This window comes from Betta splendens, chromosome 4 (genome assembly GCF_900634795.4).
Source record: "Betta splendens chromosome 4, fBetSpl5.4, whole genome shotgun sequence".
In the NCBI taxonomy this organism is placed as follows: Eukaryota; Metazoa; Chordata; class Actinopteri; order Anabantiformes; family Osphronemidae; genus Betta; species Betta splendens.
The window spans coordinates 2,925,565-2,943,913 of NC_040884.2; the positions used below are offsets into that span (position 1 = coordinate 2,925,565).

Sequence of the window (18,349 nt, forward strand, 5' to 3'; positions counted from 1 at the left end):
TTATAACAATTTAAACTTGTAGTCGATCACTGATTGGTATATTCACATCCGAAATAATTCGCATATGTTTAACATACCGGGGTTTCCATTGGCGGTGACGTAGGCATCACTCGCTTATGATTGGCTGACTGATCAACACGACCACATTTCAAACTACGCTGCAGTGTTGTTGAAGGAAGCGTGTTTTAACGTCTGCTAGTTGGCTAGTATCACGACAGTATGCGTTAGCTATCAGTCCACGTTAGCAACGAGGAGCTTTTCGTAGCATGTAGCTTACCGTTGAGATATTTGTTATTTTAAAATGGCTGAAATAGAAACTTCAACCCGTAGAGGGTTTCTGGGCTTTAGTCCAGTGAGAAGAGACGACGCCAACAAGGAGAATAATGTCCCAGTGTTAAGCCTGACTATGTTCTCAAAAGCGCCTTTTGTATCACTTGGAACAGTAAAGTTGGGCACCTCGAAGTCGGCTGTTCTTCGAATTGAAAACCCAACAGAAGATTCAGAAGCGGAGGTTATTGTTGAAAAGGTTCCTTCAAGCAAAGGCTTTTCAGTGGATCGACGCACGTTCAATGTCCAGGTAAGATGCTTTTATGTAAAATTACTTTATACTACCATAAAGTCAAACAATAATGTTGAACTGAAATAGCATCAACGTGAGTGGGCTGTGCAGCAGGATCTTGTTCAGTAGTCACCAACAGACATTATCACTAAGATGAAACAAGACGTCTTTTTAAATTGAGCAGTCTCTCGTAATATTTAAGAAAATATTTAAAGGCAAAACCTTCATCGTAACTGCTTCCTTCTGTCAACTGCCTGTCAAACTAAATGTTACCTCTGTGTGTGGCTTTTCTCTGACTGAGGTCATTCTCCTGGGTTGTACATCACCTTTTAAGCCATTATCTGTTAATGATGTTGTTTTGTAAATAATGGTGTGATGCCTCCTGGAATCAATTAAGAGTCTTGTTGCTTTGTTTCTGCAGCCTCAGGGCTCCTTCAGTTTAACCATAACCTGGACCCCTACTGATGAAGGTGGAATCAGAGAGCTCATCAGCTTCAGTGCGAACGGGGTCCTCAAACACCAGGCGGTGCTGCTGGGGAGAGCAGAAGCCCCCAAAAAGAAAAAGGTACGCGTAGGTCCATCCGTCACCGAGTTGTTCATTATGAAGGAATAATGAGCCCAGAATGTTTATGTTGCAGAGCTGAGATTGGCTTATTATAGTTTTTCCTTTAAATGTTTGTTGTGTTTCAGAAAAGCTTATGGGACACAATTAAAAATAAAAGGGAGGGGGAGACAGTGGCAGCCCCCAGGAGCAAGAAATCTGAACCTTCCATGAAGATGTCAGTCAATAAAACTTTTCAAGTCTCCCGAAAGCAGCAGTACAAACGAGACAAACCTCGCAGTCCCCTGGCTTCCCTCAATGACGGCAAAGCTGCGAGAGAGCGGTCCCTCACTAAGCACAGTCCTGCTGGAGAGCATCCTTGGAAATCTCTGGACATGTCAGACCAGGAGAACATCAGCCACACCCACAAGAGCTCGCCACTAGTTCTACTCAATCCAACTGCAAAGATGATGGACTCTAGCAGCGCGTCTGCCAATCCAGGCTTCTTTGCAGAAAACAAAGATCTTTCCAAAGTTCTTAACAGGACTCTGTCTCCTATTGGAACGCCAGAGAGGTTCAAGAGACTCATGCCTCATATTCAGTCAGAGAGTCCAGCTCCTGCATCTCTAAAGTCTGAGTCTAACTTTGACAGCTTGTTAAGCGAGACCTCAGTCCCCTCTTTGAAAGACGCCCTGGCCCTTATCGACTCTGATCTGTGCCATATTAACACCAGCCCCCAGAGCACTAGTTCTGCCTGTGAGTTTTCCGACTCGCTGGAATCCAAGAGTGGGAATCACGATGTCTTCAAAGCGTTACCCAACAGCCCGGAGCTGGTTGAGTCAAACGAGCCAAGGCTGACCTTCTTTGTGAGCAAAAAGGTTTCCGTGAGCGAGGTTGTTTCAGTGGCGGAGTGCGATACAGCCGTGGAAGGAGTCAAAAAGGCTCCTTTTACCTCGGCCACAGTGGTCAAGGGCAAAGCACCAGTTGAGCCAAACTGCGCAAGCGAAAGGAAAATTAGGAAGTCAAGGCGAAGGCTTTTGGAGAAAACCCTGGAGGTGACGGACGGAGACAGGCAGAGGGAGTCTGGACCACGTACTCCGAGGCTTCCAGTTATCGACCTGGACAGCGGAGATGCAAAAAGGCGAAACTCTGAGGCCTCCGGCTCCTGGAGCAATAACAGTTCTCAGGTCCTGGAGTTTACATCCTCCAGTCCGACCCCACGGCTCAGCAGCTCGCCTACACCTGTCACCTTCCCCATCACCTCACCTCCGTCCACAGCTCCCTCTACATTCCTTTTCTCGTGCACTTCCCCACCGCCTGCTCTACCTGATCCCACCACCTTGAACCCTTCAGCCCCCTCACACCCAGCCTCCCCTCCTCACCGCCACCGCTCATCCAGCTGTAATGGGTATGAACAGGCTCCGACTGCTTGCGCACCTCTGTCTGTTCAGGAAGACCTCTTTCCAGTGGTGGCAAACAGCAAAAAGAGGAAGAGCGAGGAGTTTTCCAAAAGAGATGCCAAGGTTGGAGGCGTTGAGAAAACCGACCGGGTCAAAAGGAGCAGGGTGGTGTCTGTAAAGACAGAGCCCAGGCGATCAGTACAGGAGAGGAGGAGCGTGTCACAGAGGCAGCAGCTCCGAGCAGCAGGTGGGCAGATATGATTCTGGAGCTAATGGAGCTAATGTATCAACTTGGTTCCAACTCTGTGTGTCTAATGCGTTGTTCTAGGCTCTGTACGCTCAACCACCACATCCTCTCTAAAGAGCAGCAGAGCTGCCGTTCCAGCCCACACAAAGCAGCCGGGTTCCAAACTCACCTCCCGAGGTAATTGCTCCCTGCGGCTGGTGTCTGCTTTGGCCAGGGATAGCGGAGGGTTACGGTGTTTACCTTCAAAGACGACTGTAGCACTAATGTAATTTGTGGTAAAATTCACAATGTAGGTTAATTATGTTTCTGGTAGGTGCTTCATCTTTGAAGGCAGCCAAGGTCGTTGCTGTGGCACAGTCGAAGCTGACGTTCGTTAAACCTGCTCAAACGGGTATTTGAAAGCAGGAAGCTGTAAAATAAACTGGCCTTTTTTCGATGCACCTCATCTGATCTCTTGATTTGTAGCAGCCATACCAAGACACCCGATGCCGTTTGCTGCACAGAACATGTTTTATGATGAGAGGTGGATTGAGAAGCAGGAGAGGGGCTTCACGTGGTGGATCAACTATGTCCTGACACCCGACGACTTCAAAGTCAACACTGAAGTTGCTAACGGTATCGTCCACATCCTGTCGCTCTCACTGAACGTGTTGTAGAGTTAAAGTGTTAAGCTCTTCCTTTCTGTTTTCCTCCTGAGCAGTGAATGCCGTGTCCCTGGCCATGGGCAGTGCTCACTTCAGTGTCCCTAAAGCTCCCACGAAGGAGGAGATGTCCTTTAGCACCTACACGGCTCGACGGAAGCTGAACCGCCTCCGTCGATCCGCCTGCCAGCTCTTCACTTCTGAGGCCATGGTGAAGGCTATTCAGAGGCTCGAGCTGGAGGTGGAGGCCAAGCGGCTCCTTGTACGGAAAGATCGCCACCTTTGGAAGGACATAGGTAAATGAGGATTCTCCTCTGCTCTGAGGTTCTCGTGAGGCCCCAGAATGAGATCAGAGAGCATCATTAACTTTGCGTTGTGTTTCAGGTGAACGCAAGAAGGTCCTCAACTGGCTGCTGTCTTACAACCCACTGTGGCTGCGGATTGGGCTGGAGGTATTCTAATACAGCTGAAAATAAACAGGGTTTTCTTCTACTGCACACGCTAAACGCAGTGTTGCTTGTTCTCAGACGATCTACGGGGAGTTGATCTCTCTGGAGAGCAACAGCGATGCCCTCGGCCTGGCCGTGTTCATCCTCCAGCGGCTGCTGTGGAACCCCGACATCGCTGCCGCGTTCAGACACGCCAAAGTGCCCCATCTTTACAGAGACGGTAATCTGAGGCATAAACGTAACATTAAAGTCCAGTTGACCTTGACCAACGTGATGAACAGGAATTTGGAATGAGAGCAGTTTATAATGTATTCTATTAGTCAGCATGTTACTTTGATTAAGACATACTTCACATACAATGAATTGCTATAAAAGGTTTTTTATATGTGTTTGTTTTATTGACAGTAGACTTTAAACCAAACCCTTAGAGTGGTTTTACTGACATGTAATAGGATTCCATCTGTGGTTTAACAAATCAAATGTGTTTAGTGTCGTTGCGTGTTGTTGGTCTACACTTTCGGAGTTGGGTTAACGTGTGTTTCTCTGCTAGGCCACGAGGAGGCGCTGTCTCGCTTCACACTGAAGAAGCTGCTGCTGCTGGTGTGTTTCCTGGACAAGGCCAAAGAGTCCCGGCTGATCGAACACGACCCCTGTCTGTTTTGTGTGGATGCAGAGTTCAAGGTGGGACAGATCTTACTCACGTTGTCTTTGGGTTTTTACTTTCTTACACCTACATTAGTCATTGTTTGAGAATCAGCTGGGGTCAGAGTAAAAAACAGTTGTTGCACCAGAACTAGTCCAACTAGGACCAGTGAGGGAGTGAACCGGTACAAACTTTAAAACCATTAGTAACTAAAATCCTCACCTTCCTTGCTCTTATTTCCTTGATTGATCCTTCTGTTCGCAGAATAGAATCCTTCTCATAGTTTAATCAGGTTTCCTCTCATTAGAGCTTCACATTAACGTCTGCCACGCTGTGTCTCGATTCGTTACAGACGAGCAAAGACCTGCTCCTGGCCTTCTCCAGGGACTTCCTAAGCGGAGAGGGGATCCTCCCGCGGCACCTCGGCTACCTCGGGTTGCCCGTCTCCCACGTTCAGACGCCCCTGGACGAGTTCAGCTTTGCTGTGAAGAACCTGGCAGTGGACTTGAAATGCGGCATCCGACTAGTGTGAGTGAGGCATCGTTTTGGGATATCAGCTCTTCTGAGGTCAGGCTCAGTGTCCTCACCAAGCGAAAGAATTTAGTGTTAAGCACTGTTCAGCAGATTCAGATAAAGGGTTTCCTCACTGTTTGTATGTTGTTAAAAAAAACATTCTTTGTCTTCTAAATTATAACAAAGTTGTTCTTTGTTAGTAGATGTTTAAGCATAGACTAATTGGCCACACTGAAGTGTTTGACTTGCAGGAATGAAAACCTAGATGACTATATATAGTTTTTGTGGTTTCTTTGCAGCCGTGTGATGGAGCTCCTCGTTCAGGATTGGAAGTTGTCATCAAAGCTGCGTCTACCTGCCATCAGCCGCCTGCAGAAAGTCCACAACGTCGACGTCGCTCTGCAGGTGCTCAGAAGCAAAGGAGTCGATCTGAAGGATGAACACGGTAATTATGATTGTTCCGCACAAACTGCTCAACCGGAAAGTGTTTCTCTTCGTGTCCTTTTTAACACATTGCTTTGGTTTCTAGGCTCCACTATTGATTCCAGAGATGTTGTGGATGGACACAGAGAAAAGACGCTGAGCCTCCTGTGGAAAATCATCTTTGCTTTTCATGTGTGTATCCATTTCCCTCACAGTTCTGTTTACCGTTGTGTGATTGAAGTGCTAATTTAAATATGACGTCGTCTCTTAAGGTGGAGGTGATTTTGGAGAAGGACCAACTGTGGGAAGAGATTTGCTTCCTGAAGAGAACGTTAAAGACCAAACGGAGGCTTGTGTCCCTAAGGGCCGATCGGGGCCTTCAGCCAAGTCCAGTGCAGAACTGGTCGCCATACGAACACAGCAGCACCAAGATCACCCTGCTGATGGACTGGGTCCGTTCTGTGTGCGACTTCTACAACCTGAAGGTGGGTTTCATTTTACAGTGCTCATTGTTTTTTTTCTTCTGATCTGACCTCACAGTAGAGACTGGTGTGGTTGTTCAGCACATTTTGTAGCTGTAACTAACCATCGGTCACAAGTCCAGTCTTCTTGAAGTGTTGTAGAGAAGAGAGTTCAAAGATGAACTCATTGTCTGTGGATGCAGGTGGAGAACTTCACGGTGGCCTTCTCTGACGGCCGCGTCCTCTGCTACCTGATCCACCACTACCACCCCAGCCTCCTGCCAGAGGAGGCCATCAGTGCCAGCACCACGCAGACTGTGGAGTGCTCAACGAGGGGCCGCCTGGAGCTCAACTGCTCCGCCAGCGACTCAGACAGCTCCTTCGACCTCTCTCCGACGGGCCTGAACGGTAAGTCGCAGCTTTAAAAGAAGGTTAAGCAAGTCCCGGAGGTACAAACAAATTCATGATGATGTCATCTGTGCTGTGTTATGGACAGGCCCTGACTCTCCATCTGTGCAATTTAAACAACTGCTGGAAAATGAGAAAAACAACCTCAGGCTGGTCAACACCGCTGTGTCCTTCCTGGGCGGGGTTCCTGCCATGATCAACCCGGCTGACATGTCCAACACCATCCCCAACGAGAAGGTGAGAGACGGAAGGTGTCTGATTTGCTCCAGGAAACCTCTGTTTTAAATTTTAAATGCAAACTGGTTTGATAATTGTAATCTTATCCATGTATTGGTTTGGTTGATGGCTGCAGCTCTGTTTTTATTCCTCATCTCCTTTGTGTCCAGGTCGTGATGTCGTACCTCTCCTTCCTGTGTGCTCGTCTACTTGACCTGCGGAACGAAACGCGAGCAGCGCGGCTCATACAAGGCGCCTGGAGGAAATACAGACTGAAGAAAGATCTGCAGCTCTACAAGGTGGGTTTTGCTCATCAGGAATCTACGTTTGAAGTTTTATGACTGGATGGTATCAAAGTGCAAAACGCTGCAACGCTCTTCTTCTAGTTCTGCTGCATTCTTTTCTATTTTATTAGGGTTTTATTGTGGTAATAATTTTTTACTATGTCTTTGCCACAATAACAGAGATGAATATTTTGGATCATGTGGTTACATTGTGGACTTGTTATTTATTTATGTATTTTTTAATGTCTCACTGAAATAAAATATTTGCATAAATTACTATGTAATGTTCAATTTAATTTTCCTCCATTGAGTAAATAATAAAAAAAAAAAATACAACAGTACTGACTAAACATTAAATTCATAGACACTAAACAAAACTGCTGGATCTGCATTATCAGAACAGAAAAACTATAAATTCAAGGCAAAACAGAAAATACTTGATAAGAGACTTGTCGTTTTGTTTTTTATGCAGGAGCGGAACATGGCTGCTATGAAAATCCAAGCACTTGTGAGGAGTTTTCTTTTGAAGCGCAGAACCCAGAGGCGGAATCGAGCTGCCGTGGTCATACAGGCAGTCTGGCGAGGTTCTGCTGCCCGCAACAGGTTGAGGTTACAAAGAGAAGCCCAGTGTGTTGCTCTGCAGCATAAAGCAGCAACTGTGATCCAGGTCAGACTGAAAGCTGTGGAGCATGTTAACATGCTTCATGTTTATTAGCTGTTGCTTGTGTGTTCTTTGAATTAACTTCATATCTGGTCCATATAGGCCCGTTGGAGGGGGTTCTCAGACCTGAGGGCATATCAGCGCCTCCGGTACTACACCATAGTCGTCCAAGCACAATGGCGGATGAGGGTGGCGGCCAAGGCTTACGGAAGGATTCGCTGGGCGGCCATAGTCATTCAGAAACATTCTCGAGCACGGGCTCGTGCAAGACTGGATCGGGAGCGCTACCTCCACCTCAAAACAGCAGTGGTGAAAATACAGAGAGGCTACAGGAGATGGAAAGCCCACAAAATGGAGAGAGCAAATGGTGCTGCCAGAGTCATACAAGTCACATTCAAGAAGTGGTACAAGAGGAAAATGACCACAAGATCCTCTGCAGCTGTAACAATTCAGTCCTGGTACAGAATGCAGAGATGTGTCCATCGGTACAGGAAGGCCCAGAAAAGCGCCGTGCTCCTTCAAGCCTGGTACAGGGGTCTGGTTCAGAGACGCTGCCTTCAGACGCTGAAGCTGCAGCACCGTGCAGCCACCGTCATCCAGAGCGCCTTCAGAGGGCGTGCTGTCAGAAAGCAGGCGGCCAAGACAAGACGTGCTGCACTTACGATACAGCGCTGGTTCCGGGCCTCCATCCAAAGGGACATGGACCGGCAAGCGTTTGTGAGGATGAGACGAGCCGCTGTTACAATACAGGCGTCCTATCGTGGGAAAGTGGCTCGAGAGTGGCTGATGAAACGACACCAGGCAGCAACAGTGATCCAGGCAGCCTTTAGGAAGTACCTCACCCACCGTCGCTACCTCGTCCTGAGGAAATCTGCAGTGTTAATACAGCAAAAGTACAGGGCCACGGTGCTGGCTCACAAGACAAGGAAGGATTATGACTCGCTCAAAAAGGCAGCGCTCAGTGTACAAGCGCACTGGAGAGGCAAGGCTGCCAGGAAGAGGCTAGAACAGCAGCATCGCTGTGCAGCAGTGATCCAAGCTCACTACCGTCGGCACAAGGCACAGGCAGAGTACAGGTCAAGGAAGGCGGCAGCCATAGTCCTACAGCGCCAGTACAGAGCTTATGTGGCAGGAAAGGGGATGAGGCGAGCGTATCTGCAGACGAGAGCTGCCTGCGTTGCCCTTCAAGCTGGATTCAGAGGCATGAGAGTTAGGACGGAGATCAGGCAAAAGCATCAGGCAGCAACTCGTATCCAGGCTTCACTCAGGATGGTTTTGTGCAGGAAACGGTATGTTCTTCTGCGGAGTGCGTCAGTCATTATTCAAAGCCGATATCGAGCACTTGTGCTCTGCAGAGCACAGCAGACTGAGTACAGAGCACTAAAGCAGGCCGCCATAAGGATCCAAGCTGTGCACCGCGGGTTCAAAGCAAGGGAGGAGCTGAGGAAAAGGCACGATGCTGCCAGAGCCATCCAAGCTCAGTTCAGGATGCACAGAACGCGCGTGGCTTTCCTTGCTGCCAAATGCGCTGCAGTCATTTTCCAGGAGCGCTACAGAGCCAAAATGCTCCGCGATCAACAGCTGCAGAGTTACAAAGCAATGAAATCTGCTGCGGTGACGCTTCAGGCCGCGTACCGTGGTCACAGAGCCAGGAGGACGATCATGCAGATGCACCGAGCTGCGACCGTGATTCAGCGGGTGTTCCGCACCTACACAGACAGAAGCAGGTTCCTAGCTGTGAGAAAAGCAGCTTTGGTGTGTCAGCAGAGGTGCAGAGCCGTGATCCTGGGCAGGAAAGCACGTCTGGACTACCGGTGGAAGCGCAAGGCAGTGGTTTGTCTGCAAGCCGCGTTCAGAGCACACAAGGTCAGAAAGCAGCTGCGTGTCCAGCATGTAGCAGCTCTAACCGTTCAGGCTCATTTCCGAACATACAGACAGAGAACGTATTACAAGAGGCTCCGCTGGGCGGCTGTGGTGCTACAGCGCCGCTACAGAGCCACCAACGCCATGAGAGCAGAGATGTCCGCGCTCAAAGCCAAAAGAGGTGCAGCTGTTGTCTTACAGGCTGCGTTCCGTGGAAAGAGATCCAGGCACATCCTCAAACAGAAGCATCAGGCCGCCTCCGTCATCCAACGAGCTTACAAGGCCCACTCTGAGCGGAGGCAGTACCTGACCCTGAAATCTGCTGTTCTCACGCTCCAGCTGAGGTGGCGAGCTAACGCAGCAGCGAAGGAACAAAGGAGGCGACACCAGAACACGCGCAGAGCTGCTGTGGTCCTTCAGGCAGCGTTCAGAGGGTGGAAGGTCAGGAGAGACGCGGGTCACCAACACCAGGCCGCCACCGTCATCCAGTCTGCCTTCAGAAAGCACAGAGAGGAGGTCAAGTTCCAGGCTATGCGACTGGCCGCCATTATCATCCAGAGGTCCTATAGGAGCCTCGTTCTCCAGAGGCGAGAAAGAGAACACTTCCTCAGACAGAGACGTTCCGCTGTGGTTCTCCAGGCAGCGTTCAGAGGTCATCGTGTGCGGGCCAGCGTTGCTGAGATGCACAGAGCAGCTGCAGTCATTCAGGCGAACTACAGGAGGCATAAAGAGCAGTTGTCCTTCAGGAGACGGCGCTGGGCAGCCTGTGTGCTACAGCACCGGTTCAGAGCCCAGCGACAGATGAACCTGGAGCTACAACGTTATCAAGAGGTCAGAAAAGCTGCTGTTGTGTTACAGGCTGCGTGTCGGGGAATGAGATCCAGGAGGAGCGTCCACCAAAGCCACCGAGCTGCCGTGGTTCTACAGAGAGCTTACAGAGCGCACTGTGAGCGCAGGGGATATGTGGCATTAAAAGCATCCATCCTCAACATCCAGCGGAGGTATCGTGCTTCTGCTGCAGCTAAGCAGCAGATGCAGAAATACCAAGACATGCGCAGAGCTGCTGTGGTCCTTCAGGCAGCGTTCAGAGGGTGGAAGGTCAGGAGAGACGCGGGTCACCAACACCGAGCTGCCACCGTCATCCAGTCTGCCTTCAGAAAGCACAGAGAGGAGGTCAAGTTCCAGGCTATGCGACTGGCCGCCATTATCATCCAGAGGTCCTATAGGAGCCTCGTTCTCCAGAGGCGAGAAAGAGAACACTTCCTCAGACAGAAACGTTCCGCTGTGGTTCTCCAGGCAGCGTTCAGAGGTCATCGTGTGCGGGCCAGCGTTGCTGAGATGCACAGAGCAGCTGCAGTCATTCAGGCGAACTACAGGAGGCATAAAGAGCAGTTGTCCTTCAGGAGACGGCGCTGGGCAGCCTGTGTGCTACAGCACCGGTTCAGAGCCCAGCGACAGATGAACCTGGAGCTACAACGTTATCAAGAGGTCAGAAAAGCTGCTGTTTCTCTGCAGGCTGCCTTCCGTGGGATGGAGTCCAGGAGAGTCCTTAAGCACAGTCATCGAGCTGCCAGAGTTATCCAGAGAGCGTACAGAGCCCACTCCCAACACGAGCAGTATCTTAAACTAAAATGGTGCGTCGTTGCCATCCAGCAGAAATACCGTGCCACTGTAGCAGCTAAAGCAGAGAGAGGCCGGTACCTGGAGCTGCGCAGGAGCACGGTGGTCCTTCAGGCAGCGTGCAGAGGCCGGCAGGTCAGGAGGGAGGTTGCCTGTCGGCACCAGGCTGCCACCGTGATCCAGGCTGCCTTCAGAAAGCACCGGGTGGAGGTCCGGTACTGGGCCATGCGGCTGTCCGCCGTCGTCATCCAGAGACGCTATCGCTCCTGCGTTCTCCAAAGACGAGAGAGGCAGACGTTCCTGCGAATCAAGCGCTCCGCCGCCGTCCTACAGGCCGCGTGTAGAGGCTGGCGACTCAGGAGGGACGCGAGAAGACGCGAGCAGGCTGCGGTTGCGATCCAGTCGTGGTGGAGATGCTCCGTGCAGAGGCGCATCTTCCTCAACAAACGGGAGGCAGCTGTGACGCTGCAGCGGAGGGTCCGTGCGGAGCAGCTCGGCGCAGCACAGAGGAAGGACTACACCCGGCTGCGTCGGGCTGTCGTCACTCTTCAGGCTCACTGTCGAGCCTGGATGGGAAGAAGACAGGTATAAGTCCTCCTCGTTTTCTATTCCTAACCATTAAGCAGCCTAAAGTGTGTGAGGAACAGGCCCTGACACATCTTTGCATGCCCCGTTTCAGGCTCTGGAGGCAGCCAGGGCAGAGAGGAGGCTCCATTTTACCTCAGCGGCCTTCCATCATCTCAATGCCATAAAGATTCAACGAGCTCTGAGAGCGCACTGGGCTCTGGAGTCGGCTAAAAGACAAATCCACTCTGTTGTCACCATACAGGTGCAGGTTTACACTCTGACTGCTCCTTAAGCCAACTGCTGATGAATGCATGACTGTAAACCAATCTCATGTGGTTTTAGCGATGGTTTAGAGCGAAGCAGCAGAGGAGATGCTATCAGGAGGACAGGAGGAGGGTGGTGAAGGTCCAGAGAGCCGTGAGGCGCTGGTTAGCCTGTCGCCACAAGGCCGCGTCCGTCATCCAGCAGGCCGCTCGCAGATTCCTTCATCTGAGGCGTCAGGAGAGGATTCAGCAGGGAATTGTCAAAGCTCAGGTACTGCAGCACCACCTGTGCTCTGTGTGTTTATTCCCGGTAATCAGTTTAGGGCTATAGCATCTATTAGCACAAACTACTTAGCAAGAACTCCTATGACTGCTGCTGTTTGCCCTGCAGGCGCTGTGGAGAGGACACCGCTCCCGCCGACTGAACGACAACCCCAAGGTGGTGAAGCTGAGACGCCGCTTTCGCCAAGTGTCCGCCAGCGTCCGAGAGGAGGACAAACTGTGCAACAAGACGTCGTCTGCACTGGACTACCTCCTGAGATACAAACAGTTCTCCTACATCCTGGAGGCCCTAAAGAACCTTGGTGAGGATTCCCTGTTTCTTTCAAACTGACTCCTATGCAGTTATAATTGTGTAATAGATCCTGCTCTGTTGTGCACATGTTTCACTCGCTGCTCAGAATTCCTCTTTGTCTTCCTCTTTTGTGTGGCTGTGATTCTGTTATAATAAGAAATGTGCTGAAGTCAGAAGAAGTCAAAGTCAAGAAGTCAAATCTGAGTACCTTACATAAGGAGGCTAGTCTCTGTTCCTGTAATGTAAACAGGAACAGAGACTAGAGACTAAATGTAAACTCTGCACAGACGCTGCCACCAGACTGTCTCCTGAGTGCTGCGTGCGGCTGGTGGAGAGCGGAGCCACCGACGTCATCTTCACACTCATCCGCTGCTGCAACAGAAGCGTTCCCTGCATGGACGTCATCACCTTCTCCATCCAGATCCTCCTCAACCTGTCAAAGGTATCGGTGTTCGTCCTGCATGCCGCTGAACCCACGACACAGTCCCACTGTCTGCCCCCGCTAACACACACACACACACACACACACACACACACACACACACACACACACAGATGGTCAGAGCGTTTCCTCCCCGTCTTTCACTTCATGCGGGAACGCTTCTGTTGCAGCAGCGATTTCTCTTCTGCAAAATACATCATAGTTTTTACTTTAGTGAGTTTCTCTTCCCAATTGTTTGTTTACATTTCATCTCATGTTGCGTCGTCCTGCAAAGTCTGCAGGTTTTATTAATAGGGAGACAAACACAATTCCAGACACACAAACATACACCAATGAAGTACTTTGTTAATAAAAACGTTTTAAATACTAAAGCAAACAGAGACATGTGTACAATTACTCGGATTACAATAACAGGCAGAGTGGAATAAATGTGTCGGGCAGAGGGGGCGCTGTAGCACCGATCTGAAGGAAAGCTGATAACTGGTCAGGTTCGAGTGTATTGATTTTCATCCCATATTTCTTCCTCATTTGTTCCTTCCTTCAGTACCACAAAACGATTGAGGCTGTGTATTCAGTGGAGAACTCTGTAGAGACGCTGCTGGAGCTGCTGCAGAGGTACAGAGAGAAGGCGGGCGACAAAGTGGCCGAGCGGGGGGGCAGCATCTTCACCAAAGCCTGCTTTCTGCTGGCTCTGCTGCTGCAGGACAAGCACCGCGCTGCGGTCGGTGACGCTTCAGACATGTTCATGCCACCGGAAGTACTCGCGCATGAATGTAAACCTTTCCAAATCCAACTTTATTTCCCTCAGGAGGTTATGAAGATGCCAAAGGCTCTGGACAGAATACGCAGCATTTACCGCCTCACTGCTCGGAAGCACAAGATGGATGCCGAACGAACTGTGGTCAGACAGAAGATGAACGCGTCGCTGAACGGGAGCTACTTCGTACCAGTGACGCCGCGCAAACCTCGCCCTGCTCCAAAGTATGTGTTTGTGCCTGTAGCTCACACACAGGAAGTACTCGGTATGTTTACACAAGCAATAACTTGCTGTTGTTGTTTTTCAGATTTGCACCAGACTGGGTTCTAGGAAAAGACAAACTGAAAGATATTGTAGACCCACTTGGAGCAATTCAAATGGTGGCAGACACACTGTCCATCATGTTGTAAATAGACTTTGTATTTTATTCTTCTTGTACTTTTTGCAGTTTTTAATAATGCATTCCTGTGTAAATATTAAAATGGGTTTGTTGCTTAAACACTGTTGTTTTGTGTACACCTTGCTTTCCTGGACTGGATTCATAAGACTGCTGGTGTCCATCACTCCCAGTCCATCAGGGCTGTGGCTGCCAATCTGATGGGATATTCACTACGTTGAACTTGAGTTGAGGGTGTGTGTTGTTGACAACATTGTATTAATCTGCTTTTGACAATTTATTTCACAAACTGGATGAATGCACTGAATAAATCTTGACCAATGTAATTAATATATTCTATCATGACACACAGGTTTCCGTATTGATCGTTAAGTTAAAAGTCAGATTATTTGTTTTGCTATAGTATAATTTTAGTGGTTGAGTTTTATGATGTAGTCAAACCCAATGGGCTGTTAACTAGACCTGATTGGGTTAAAGATGATATTTAGCAATAATATGTTCAGCATAGCTGACATTAGCATTGTGCTACTCCATTGGTTGTGTGTCCTCTCACTCTAGTGGTCTTAAGGGTGAATAGAAAACAATGTGATTTACAAGAACTAAGGAGGCCAAGGGGTCCTTCCCTTTTTAAACATCAAACAAACTGCTCATTTAAATTGGGGCTAATGGATCAATATTCCAGTATTTAGGTCAGTTATCTGGTGTGTGTGTGTGTGTGTGTGTGTGTGTGAGGTAGAGATAAAGGAGGGTCGTAGGACACAGCCTTCAGACTGATCACTCACTCAGCTGCAGCTGCTGTGCTTGGAGGTGTTTTCCTACATGCTCCAGCTCCTGGACCTTCACCATGAGGCTCTTTAATGTTTGGCTTTTTATCCTGTGGATGAATGTGGATGAGTCTTTGCAACAGGGTGGTAAGACTAATTCAACAAGTCCAGTGTTTTTGTAGCTACAATTAGTTTTACTGAATACTAGACTCACAAGCCGACATTAAAATGCTGACTATCAATTAAAGCAAATGTCTGATTTCTGAGTTTTCTATTTAATATTGCAGAAAAAAGTAATTCTCAATAAAATAAAAGATAAGAATAAATAATAAAATAATACAAGTTTAACCTTCAAAAAAGGTTGTGTGTCATGATGTATTTATAAATTTTTTAATCTTTAAAATTTCAGCCATACGGTGTGGTCATCCTGGTGATGCGCAGTTTGCAGATTTCCGGCTGGAGCAGGGAGATGACTTTGTCTTTGGGTCAAAAGTTGTGTACACCTGTCACAAAGGGTATGGATTTCATCATATAATCACAGTCTGCAGTCACCGGCATTAACTCACTGGTCCAGTCCGCACAAATCTGCCTTCTTCTAATGAGGGTTAGGGACTTTGGCATCATGCCAAGTCCTATGTTGCCAGATTTGGTCTTATTCTTCCAGAAATTGTGTTTCAGTGTCCGGACAAGTTGTCTATTGATCTTTATCACAGCAAAGCCAACGTACCTTTGGGTAAATTATATAGTTGAAATCCTCAACTCTGAAAACTATGATGAAAATGAAAGTGGGTCCTGTTACTGTACATTGACTTTGTGTCATATCGTGCTCAGGTATCAAATGATGAGCCGGAGAAACTTCCGGACCTGCATGGCAGATGGCTGGGATGCTGTTGTTCCTGTCTGTGAAGGTGGGGAGCGATGCCACACGCACACACACACACACACACTGTTCATCGTGTTTCTCCTTCCAGCATCCCAGTGCCCGCCGATTCCTGTAGGAAACAATGTTCAGGTGTTCGGGGACACAGACGAAGCCACCTTTGGAAATGTGGTTCGCTTTAGCTGCAAGTCCAGCAGAGAAATCCTGGAAGGGCCAGAGGAGGTTTACTGTGATGAGACTGGACAATGGAGCGGCCAACCCCCAACATGCACAGGTAGAGACGGGGGTCTGCTGGTTCTTTGTGCCTTTTCATCAACAAATGTTGGAAATGTGTTCACGGTTGTTGTCACTTTCTTAAACAGCTGTGAAGTGTAAAGTACCTATGATTCCAAATGGTTTTGTGAGTGAAAATAAACAAAAATACTATGAAGATGAAGTCCTGCCTTTTGAATGTAATGATAAATACAAGCCCAGTGAAGATCGACCATCGAGATGCATGAAAACAGGACAGAGAGTCGACTGGAGCCCCACACCTGGATGTGAACGTAGGCTCAAACCCACTGATGCACTTCTGTTCATTGATTACTGCTACAGATTAACTAACTAATTCATGTGTTTTTATTCCTATTAACTGCAGCAATTAAATGTAAACTGAAATTACCACCACTCGAGGGAACCAGTTATACACCTGAGTACACAAATCTGTTTCTACCTGGTGACAGTGTAACAGTGAGGTGTGGAGACAGGTACGGGATCACTGACCGTCAGGTTGAAACAGCAGACGTCTTATGTAAAAAAGATGGAGAGTGGGAAATACAACCAGTTTGCCGAGGTACAAACATCCATGTGCTTCACACAGATGGGAGGTCACAGTATGTAATTATCAGTGTTTATGGAGATTAAAACAAAGTTCTGTCTTTCTCCAGAGGTTATATGTCTCAAACAAGCTCCACACGTGAGACAATGGTATGACATGTGGAGAAGAGCAGTAATTCACGACATGGTAGATTATTATTGTGAGTCGGGCTACCAGAAACCACATGGCGTCACCAGGGCCACATGCACCAGAGGTGGATGGAGACCAGATCCACTCTGTGAAGGTACATTCTTTAATCTGTCCTGAGCTACAGTCAAAATATTTATAATATACAGACCTATAGTGTAAATAATCACACAGAGATAATAGTATACAAATGAGTGCTGTTTTTCAGAAATCCCCAACACAGGAACATGTCTGTTACGTACTGACCCAGACGCAGTCATTCAGAATTCCAAAGCTGAGTACGGCTACAACGAGCAGATCCACTACGTCTGCAGTGCGGGCAGGGGGCAGTTCTCTCTGACCTGTAGCGAAGACGGTTGGTTTGGGTTTCGAAACGGTTCAGGTAAGACGTTTTGCTCCCAGCAAACCTCAGCAGCATTCCTACAAAACAGCTTATTCTTTATTGCAAATAAATCCAGTAAATTGGATGTGGATGACTTCCACTGCTGGTTTGTTTCCGTTTAGAGCCTACAGACTGTGGGTCCCCACCACCTCTACCAGATGGAGACGTCAGATACACCATGAGAAGCCAATACAAACACTGTGAGCAGGTTGAGTACATGTGTCAGACGTACTACACCATGGAGGGAGAACCGTACAGAACCTGTGTAGATGGTGAATGGACCGGACACATGAGATGCCTCAGTGAGTCTTTACATCGCCCTTCAATTAACATCACATGTTTTAAAAATGTGATCCGGTTAAAAAATGCTCCAGAATCTATTTTATTTATTTGTTTTTAAAATAATGGGATAAAATGTTGCTGCCAGAAATGTAAAATCCATACATTTGTCACGCTCACTTTATTCTCTGTTGCAGAGCCCTGTATTGTAAATGAGGACATATTCAGGCAACATAACATAACTTTACAAACCAACGACAAACCATTCTTCATTCATGATGAAATCCTGGCGTTCAAGTGTGCCAGAGGAAGTCCGTCTGGAAGGGTGGCCATGAGCCAGAGGTGTAGCAGTGGTGAGGTCTTCCTGCCCAGCTGCTCCTAGGACCTTCATCAGCAGGACGCACTCAGAGATGCTGATCATTTTAATAAAACGTACAATATCATCTTCATCTCTGTTTTATTCTGAAGCGTTTTCTAAAATGTGAAATGATCACAGTGCTATGACGACAATGAGGCATATGATACGTCTGCTGCTGCAGCCTGACGGTCAGTGAGCCCATCTTAATCAAAAATAATCAGTAATTAGATAGAGCTAATTTTATCACTGCAGTTAATGGGAATAAAACATATGAATTAAGTAATTAATCTGTAGCAGTAATCAATAATCAGAATCTGAAAAGCTTTATTGCCAGGTCCTGTAGAGCGCACTTTACAGAACGAGGAATTTGGGGCACTTTTCAATACACTGACTGCAGTTGGGATGAAACAGAATGTTTTTGTGGCGTGAGGTCCTGGTCCTGATAGACCGGAGCCTCTTGCCAGAGGGGAGGGGCTGATGTCCTGGGTGGGAGGGTTCGGCCACAGTCCTGGCCGCCCGTCTCGGGTCCTGGAGACGTGCAGCTCCTGGGGAGACGGGAGGCGGCAGCCATCACCTTCTCGCTGAGTGGACGACGGCTGCAGCGTGGCCTCGTCTCTGTCTGTGGCCGCAGCAAACAGACTGTGATGGAGGATAATCAGGGAGAGTGAACAGATGAAGTGCATCAGTGGGTTTGAGCCTACGTTCACATCCAGGTGTGGGGCTCCAGTCGACTCTCTGTCCTGTTTTCATGCAT

At 48.4% G+C, this 18,349-nt stretch overlaps 2 protein-coding genes across 4 annotated transcripts; both read left to right on the forward strand.

Moving 5' to 3' along the window:
• Positions 1-158: 158 nt before the first annotated feature.
• Positions 159-14,374, forward strand: aspm (assembly factor for spindle microtubules). Of its 2 annotated transcripts, none has more exons than XM_029146222.3 (26): positions 159-577; positions 981-1,124; positions 1,250-2,747; positions 2,829-2,924; positions 3,061-3,138; positions 3,213-3,362; positions 3,448-3,684; positions 3,773-3,840; positions 3,916-4,057; positions 4,388-4,518; positions 4,833-5,008; positions 5,293-5,438; positions 5,523-5,608; positions 5,689-5,901; positions 6,081-6,285; positions 6,374-6,522; positions 6,672-6,800; positions 7,258-7,452; positions 7,549-11,514; positions 11,609-11,758; positions 11,839-12,030; positions 12,151-12,343; positions 12,621-12,775; positions 13,320-13,496; positions 13,584-13,756; positions 13,840-14,374. In XM_029146222.3, the coding sequence occupies exons 1-26, from the start codon at positions 302-304 to the stop codon at positions 13,940-13,942; spliced, it is 9,228 nt and encodes a 3,075-aa protein (XP_029002055.1). In that variant the 5' UTR covers positions 159-301; the 3' UTR covers positions 13,943-14,374. The 2 variants fall into 2 exon arrangements, with proteins under 2 accessions (XP_029002055.1, XP_029002056.1); XM_029146223.3 differs by having other exon boundaries at positions 3,216-3,362.
• A 294-nt stretch (positions 14,375-14,668) lies between these two features.
• Positions 14,669-17,680, forward strand: LOC114853179 (complement factor H-like). 2 transcript variants are annotated; one of them, XM_029146227.3, is made up of 10 exons: positions 14,669-14,840; positions 15,103-15,208; positions 15,525-15,601; positions 15,665-15,847; positions 15,936-16,118; positions 16,211-16,405; positions 16,500-16,673; positions 16,785-16,958; positions 17,081-17,260; positions 17,435-17,680. In XM_029146227.3, exons 1-10 carry the CDS (start codon positions 14,774-14,776, stop codon positions 17,617-17,619), a joined length of 1,524 nt encoding a protein of 507 aa, XP_029002060.1. In that variant the 5' UTR covers positions 14,669-14,773; the 3' UTR covers positions 17,620-17,680. The 2 variants fall into 2 exon arrangements, with proteins under 2 accessions (XP_029002060.1, XP_055364106.1); XM_055508131.1 differs by lacking the exons at positions 15,103-15,208; positions 15,525-15,601 and having other exon boundaries at positions 14,671-14,840.
• The last annotated feature ends 669 nt before the right edge of the window (positions 17,681-18,349 follow it).

Coding starts and splice junctions, on each gene's coding strand:
- aspm (XM_029146222.3), top strand. CDS start 302: ATGGCTGAAATAGAAACTTCAACCCGTAGAGGGTTTCTGGGCTTTAGT. Junction 1,125..1,249: donor AAGCCCCCAAAAAGAAAAAG/GTACGCGTAGGT, acceptor GTTGTGTTTCAG/AAAAGCTTATGGGACACAAT. Junction 3,685..3,772: donor CCACCTTTGGAAGGACATAG/GTAAATGAGGAT, acceptor GTTGTGTTTCAG/GTGAACGCAAGAAGGTCCTC.
- LOC114853179 (XM_029146227.3), top strand. CDS start 14,774: ATGAGGCTCTTTAATGTTTGGCTTTTTATCCTGTGGATGAATGTGGAT. Junction 14,841..15,102: donor TGAGTCTTTGCAACAGGGTG/GTAAGACTAATT, acceptor TTAAAATTTCAG/CCATACGGTGTGGTCATCCT. Junction 15,848..15,935: donor CCAACCCCCAACATGCACAG/GTAGAGACGGGG, acceptor TTTCTTAAACAG/CTGTGAAGTGTAAAGTACCT.